Source organism: Octopus sinensis, linkage group LG10, assembly GCF_006345805.1.
Source record: "Octopus sinensis linkage group LG10, ASM634580v1, whole genome shotgun sequence".
NCBI lineage: Eukaryota > Metazoa > Mollusca > Cephalopoda > Octopoda > Octopodidae > Octopus > Octopus sinensis.
Genome location: NC_043006.1, coordinates 19,349,683 through 19,357,671, shown reverse-complemented (window position 1 = coordinate 19,357,671; position 7,989 = coordinate 19,349,683). Strand labels below are relative to the sequence as shown.

General features: G+C 36.3%; 1 protein-coding gene across 1 annotated transcript in view; it reads right to left on the bottom strand.

Moving 5' to 3' along the window:
* Window positions 1-356: 356 nt before the first annotated feature.
* The window catches only part of LOC115216773 (QRFP-like peptide receptor), a 179,762-nt gene continuing 172,129 nt past the window's right edge, over window positions 357-7,989 (bottom strand). Inside the window, exons 5-6 of the mRNA XM_029786343.2 lie at window positions 6,366-6,485; window positions 357-1,430 (exon numbers count right to left, since the gene is read on the bottom strand). Coding sequence (XP_029642203.2) covers window positions 1,176-1,430; window positions 6,366-6,485 — 375 coding nt within the window. The 3' untranslated portion in view covers window positions 357-1,175. The remainder of the gene's footprint in view (window positions 1,431-6,365; window positions 6,486-7,989) is intronic.

Sequence of the window (7,989 nt, the reverse complement as noted above, 5' to 3'; positions counted from 1 at the left end):
GAGGAAATCGACCCCGGGACTTATTCTTTTGTAAGCCCAGTACTTATTCTATCGGTCTCTTTTGCCGAACCGCTAAGTGACGGGGACGTAAACACACACCAGCATCGGTTGTCAAGTAATGCTAGGGGGACAAACACAGACACACAAACACACACACACACACATACATATATATATATATATATACATATATACGACAGGCTTCTTTCAGTTTCCGTCTACCAAATCCACTCACAAGGCATTGGTCGGCCCGGGGCTATAGCAGAAGACACTTGCCCAAGATGCCACGCAGTGGGATTGAACCCAGAACCATGTGGTTGGTTAGCAAGCTATTTACCACACAGCCACTCCTGCGCCTACGTTCAATAAAAATCAATATATGTATTGGGTTTGAAATTATTTAATCGATCCCTGGCATATGAAAAAAGAAGCAGGCGTTGGCGGGATATGAGCTACTTAAATGAACGAGTGTAACTAGATACTGCATGATTTTTACACGGAAGCTCTCCGATACTGCAAAAAATTGTGCTATCATAAACACGTAAACAATAATTATATCAACAGCAATAAAGATACCCGACATGGGTGTAAAGCAAGAAAATGGGTGGGTAGAGGAACAGTCGATTATCTCGATTTCAGTACTAAACTGGTACTAATTTACAGACATTGGAACAATGAAACGCAAAGTCGATTCGGCTGGATTTGAACTCCGAACGTAAAATATTTTTAATTAAATAACAATATGGTCAATGAGGTAACGGTTGTACCAATCCATCAGTCTTATTTACATATCAATAATAATTAATGATTCATTATTAATAGTAATTATTTCGGGCGAAGGGACATAGAAAATAGTGAGAACATTGTTAACGATATTTTAATGATATAAGTGAATTGAAGCGATATCAAATTGTCACTGTGCACAAGTGCTCCAAGTGAAATGGGTAGCGTGTAACGGTGAGTTCTGACGTTCATACTTTTGCCAAATCGTAAAATACGTCGTGAATCGAGGATATTCCAACGGAAGATAATTATGATAACAATAATAATATTACTCATAACGACATCAATAGCTTCATCATCATCCTGATCAATAACAACAACAACAACAACTAATAATAATAATAATAATAATGATAACAACAATGATAATATCAATACAACAAGAAGATTTTCTAGTTATCGTCCGATGAGACACTTTCGATAGTTCGCAAAGACATTTTTGTAGTAAGAGTTCCGTTCGTGCTTCGTGATTCCATTTCGTAATCAGAAAGATGAATCCGGTGCCCCATACAAATTTGCCTTTCTCTGTTTCTGCAGACATAGTTTCGACACGCTGCACGTATGCTTCGTCGGAAATTTTTCGACATAAATCCATATATAATTGGATTTAAGAATGACTGGATATATGGTAGGAGACTGAATGAAACCTGCAGAAGGAAATTGAAGGTAAAATAAAATAAAATACGGAATACAATAGAATGAAAATCAAAGTTTAATTTTTGATCACAAAAGACATGAAAAGAATGTGACATCTCTTTCTGTCCCTTTATATATATATATATATATATATATATATATATAGCAAGGAAAAATTGTAAAAATGCAGAATGCTCGATTGAAAGAAAATTTTAATGAATTGAGAAAATGAAAAAATATATAAATATATATTGCTCTTTTTACAATTTTTCCTTGCTTATCATTTCTCCACGTGCGGTCAACACAACCCCACCATTTATTGATCTACATATATATATATATTATATATATATATTATATATTATATATATATATGTATATATGTATGTATGTGTGTGTGTGTGTATGTTTATTTGTGTGTGTGGTACAAAAATATATTTAAAAAAAACATGAAGACGAGGTAATAAATACATCCTTCTATGGAAAGAATGAGAAGAGACAAAACGAGAGAATGAAATGAACAAACATTTCAATTACACGCATGCTAAAATGATTAGAAGGGGAAGAGGTTGGCTCGAGGCGTGAGTTGTAAGGTGATCCGCCATCACATGCTTACATGCCAGGCTTCCATTCATCAAAACCCACACACGAAATAGAGATGAAACAGAACGTTTTAAAGCAACGCCTTTAGTTGCCAAAAACTTAACTCTTTCTCTTCAGTATATATGTATGGATGTATGTATGTGTGCATGTGTGTATATACGTATGTATGTACATATGTATGTATGTATGTATGTATGTATGTATGTATGTACGTACGTACGTACGTACATATGTGTGTGTTTGTGTATACGTTTGTGCAGACGTGAGGGGCTTTCAATGCTTAGTTACATCTATCGACACCGCAAATAGTTGTGTTGATAGGAGACCGAAAAAGTAGTCAAGATGTAGCCGGTTGGGTATTCGTTACTTGTACAGAAAAAATGCAAGTGGCTGTGTTGACAGAAAGACCGACAATTAGTCAAGAGGCGGGATGGTACGACTTGCTGCATCTGTCGACATTAATACGCACATTAATACATATATAATTTACAATGGCTGCAACCATGATATAACGCAATAAATAATATGACGTTTAAATCAATCATTAGGACATTGAAATGGTAACAGCCGAGAACAGGAAACCGTATCAAAATCTCACCGTGCTGATATCATTTGCGTTTAAATATACTATACAGTATTATAGGTAATTTGGTTTCTTACAATATGTAGAGACGAGCTCCATATCAAAATTATGTAAATCACCCCATGAAACCCGATTTGTCACACAATATTGCTACTGATATGATATATTTAAGTAAAACGGTGGGTTAAGAACATCAAGCGTCATTCTCTTTGGTTCTATTTCAGTCTACAAACCAACGTAGCACTCGTCAATTTTACCTTTTTTCTGAGATTAGAGTTGAATGTTATACCAGTATAGCATCCGCTTACGGAGGGGAATACATATTTTGTCCATGAAACATCGCAGCAATAATAATACCATAGGAAGGGGGTGTATTTGTACGTGTGTGTAATGCAGGGCCTTATCTTATAAGACAACTGTATATTTCGGCAACATATTTTATCGACACTGAAAGAAGTAAATCGAAGTTTCGTAGATAAAGGAAGGTAAATACTTCAAAAATCTAGGCTATTTTTATGGAAACCATTTACACAGATAAAGTCAGAACCACATAAAGTTTCAGCAGATTAGACTCGTGGAATGTAACTTCTAAAAGTTGTTGCATTCTACATGTTATCAACATCTGTGACATTTAAATTTATTTAGATATTCTTTACATTTACACTTATGCATTAATATAAATGTTACTTTTTATGAACAAATCGTATAGTTAAAAGAAAGCGGTTTAATTGATCTGTCCATTCGGCGTATTAAAGCAAGTTACTTAATATGAACAAACGAAAATAATTCTTAATCTCACAAGAGCTCGACTTCTTTGGTGCCTCAGTTTAATAACTGTGAGAATATAGTTTAAATGTATGTTAGATGTCTGCTTTGCAAAAAGTTCTTTTGGGCACTGTTGCTATGCTTGATAAATTATGATAATACATTACATATATTAGTGTGCCAGATTTTGGAATCTGGAGAATGAAACGAATTTTAATTTTAATTGGGAATCGAAAATTCCAAATTCAAATGAATGTTCCAAATTGAAATTTCTCTTATATTTCGTTTTCATACGGGAGTAAACTGTTATGAGTTGGATAAATTAATATTTTACAGGATTATTTCATTAAGATTTATAAATCTCTAATAGATGAAGTATAGACACATAAAATTTAGAAAACTCAGAGTTTATCTCTGATTTCTGTGGCTGTTCGTGTTCCGAAGTAAAATTCCTTCTCAGGTGATAGGACGCATGAAATTGGGAACACAGCACCTCAAGCTCAAATCACTCTGTGAATAAGCACATAAGCACCCACTTTATTGGTATTCCTATATTCAAGAATCTCTATGTATTATGTCCCTTGGATGCGCTTCTCAAGGCTTAGTCAATAAACTTCTACATAGGCGCAGGAGTGGCTGTGTGGTAAGTAGCTTGTTTACCAACCACATGGTTCCGGGTTCAGTCCCACTGCGTGGCACCTTGGGCAAGTGTCTTCTACTATAGCGTCGGGCCGACCAAAGCCTGTGAGTGGATTTGGTAGACGGAAACTGAAAGAAGTCCGTCGTATATATGTATATATATATATATATATATATATATATATATATATTTTTTTTTTTATATATATATGCGTGTGTGTGTGCGTGTTTGTGCCCCTAGCATTGCGTGACAACCGATGCTGGTGTGTTTACGTCCCCGTCACTTAGCGGTTCGGCAAAAGAGACTGATAGAATAAATACTGGTCTTACAAAGAATAAGTCTCGGGGTCGGGTTGCTCGACTAAAAGCGGTGCTCCAGCATGGCCACAGTCAAATGACTGAAACAAGTAAGAGTATATCTTCTGGGTTATCAGAAATCCCTTAGGACTAGTAAGGTTCTATTTTCCGTTGCATGATATTTTTATGGGATTCTAGCTTAAATGAAAAAAATGGCGAGAGAAAAAATGCGCCAAGTCCAACGGTCCAACATGACAAGGTGAGGGGAAAAGAAAGGCTGACTGAAAGGGAGATAATAATAATAATAATAATAACGATAACGGTCGGTGACCCCAACGAACTATGGTGCGCAAGCGCATGTGTGTATGGGAGAATGGTGTGCGTGAGTATGTATATGTGAATCATGGTGAGTGTGTGAGTACGTATGTGTGGGCAAGTGTGTGTGTGCGCGTATGGAGGTGTGTATATTGTGAGTGTGAGTATGGTCATGTGTATAGGTGGGAAGCTAACGTGTGTGCGTGTGTACGTGTGTTGTGTGTAGCAGTTGATTCTCGCTTGTTCAGGTGGTGTGAGCACATGTGTGTGTATGTGCATGTTTATCATGTATGTTTGTGAGTGAAAGTTATCTGTGACTATGAGTTTTGCTTTTGTGTGTGTGTATACATAGATATATTTTCTCTTTTCAAGTAGTATGTGCTTGTGAGGGTGTAGGAGTGTGCATGATGATGTGTGGTCTGTGTGCTGAGTTAAAATGTGTGTGGGATTGCTCGTATAGTGGTATGTGTGATGTGGGTGCTGAGAAGTGTTTCCTGTTAGTGTGTGTAGAGTGGAAGGTGTTTGCAGGCGTGTGTATAATGGTCTGTGAAGTGAGTAACGAGTTGAACAGTGTGTATGGGTGTTTGTAAAGTGGTGTGTATGTATAGTGGTGTGTATGGGGCGAGCGTACCGGGTTAGACGGTACGCAGGTGTGGTAGTGGAGGAGAACGTTGAATATGAGAGGTGTGTGGGAATCTGTGTGGAGTTGGTGTCAGACGACGAGAGGAAGTGAGCTGAGCCCATACGGTGCAAAGGAACGAAGAGAGAAGATTAATTCCTGTTCATATGTGACGTATACATTTTTATCAAGAGCAAAGTGCCTGTTATATACAGCATTCATCACAATGAATGATCCAAAAAATACGAGAATCATGGTTGTAGTGGTATACATACATACATATATATACATATATATATATATATATATATATATATATATATATATATATATATAAAAGCACGATATAAGTTAGAGGTAAGCCTAAAGATTTAAGGAACTTTTTTCTTTTTCGTTTTCTTTGCCTTTCTTTTCCTTCTAATCATTCTGAAGATGTTTATTAAACATAACGGGGTAAATGTAAAATTACTCCGATTGGATAAACAGAAACAGCTGAAAATGGTTCCAAATAAAATTAAACAATGACTTTGAAACACCAATGATCCACTTCTCATTGTTAAATATTGATCCATTTCTTATCTTCTCTCTCTCTCTCTCTCTCTCTTTGTCTGTCTGTTAGTCTATCTATCTATCTATCTATCTATCTATCTATCTATTACCATTCCATTAGAGTAAGCTCAACAAAAGAGGACTCCAGGTGTTTTCACTCTTCCACTATCTGTAGTTACCTTCCTCTCGTTTGATTCTTGTGATTTCTCTTGTTCTATTGTCGTGATTCGTAACTTGTATAGGTCATGTGCTCAGAGCCCAAGGATTGCTTGGAGACTCTAGGCAAGTTTTTAAAACCTACCTAGAAAACTTATCCAATGTCGACAGATGCAGCAAGTCGTAACATCCCGCCTCTTGACTAATTGTCGGTCTTTCTGTCAACACAGCCACTTTGCATTTTTTCTGTACAAGTAACGAATACCCAACCGGCTACATCTTGACTACTTTTTCGGTCTCCTATCAACACAACTATTTGCGGTGTCGATAGATGTAACTAAGCATTGAAAGCCCCTCACGTCTGCTTACCCGATATCTGAGAAGAAATAAAAAGCAAAACAACACAAAAAGCGCATCTACCTTCATTAAAGGTGCGTGTTCAAAATGAAGATACTGGCTCTGTTGGACAACACGTAGAATCAACCGTGGGCCCCAGCAGATGAGAAATCCTATGACAATTGTAATTAACATTTTCATCACCTGAAATAGAAACAATAAACAAATTATTTGATTGAAGATGAAAGGTATTTCAATGAAGTCATTATTCGATTATTGGTTGGTTGGTTGGTTGGTTAATTGGTTGGTATTATTTCTGTAGCTACTGTTACTTATCTCTGATTGGTCTTGCTGGAGGAACCCGAAGATACATAATCGATCTTGGCTGGATAGGTTGATATCCAAAAGAAACCAAATCTATTACAAAGCAAAGCATGGAGTGGATAGGAGAGGGCTAGAGTTTATTGAAGTTTGTGACAGAAGCATTATAAGGCTAGCTTGTCTTGAGAGCATAAGCCGTTGTAGTAGCGGTACAAAATATAGTAACAGCGGAGAGCAAGCATACATATAAAACAGATTAAATATGCTATGTTCGTCTTTTCGGCTGATCAGTAGATTTATTTTAAACGTGTTCCAGGATGTTCCTCTTTCTCTGTGTTTGTGTTTTTGTTTGTGTGCGTGTGTGTGTCCCCGAGTATCACAATTTTTATTGTGTTATGAATGAGATTGCCAGATGTTCTTAGAGATTGTAAGGTAAGATATTTATGGCGACTTTGAACAATTTAACTGTGTGTAGTTCAAAAGAAGAAATTGTTTGGTATATTAAATATACACAGTGATTGTGTGTTTGCACTATTGAAGAATCAAATGAGATAAAAGAGTTACATCTCCATTTCGAGGTACCTGTTTACGGAATCAGTTCAAATCTGATGTGAAGTTTCTAGCTTACTGATGCATATAATCTGTGAGCAGAAGATTAAGGAGAAGTGATGAGTAGGGTTGGGTATTGTTTATGAGGAATACAATAAGCAGTAACTGAGTGACATAACAGATCGTTGTATTGCACCAATATGATGAAGTAGACATCAGAGGGAACCACCAGCACATGCTGCAACTGAGGAGAAAATTCCGACACAAGACACATAGAGGGATATATCACATATGTGGGTAGCGTAATTTCAGCTCTCCTTCATCTGACAACAAATCACAGCAACGTAGATAAAAGAAATTGAGTGTAATAGACTAACGTCTGGTCAACCAACAAAATATGCAGCTAAAGAAAAGTATTTCAGTATCTAGTGGAAAGAGACCGAAATGTGAAACGAAAAGTAATGGTGTAGATAATAAAGTAATTTACCGATAATCGGAAGACTAATGGATTTTCAAACTTGGTTTGAAGTTATCTTTTTACATTTATATATTTGTTTTGCAAGATTTTTGATGTGAAATCGTCTGTTGAAACAGATATTGATGTATTTAGGAATGGTCATTTTGCCAGTTTAGCAAATAAAAACACACGCACTATATATTTGGTGTTACTTTGCTTTAGCGTTATTTATTTTTTACATTAATCTTAATCTTATTTCGGCCAGAGTTCTTTCGTCACACTCCTGTGACCGCATCAGTGGTCCTTTGCTTTCTTCTTTCTTATTTGTGACGGTTAGTAAGGAGAGACACACAAATAAGAAAGAAGAAAGCAAAGTACCAA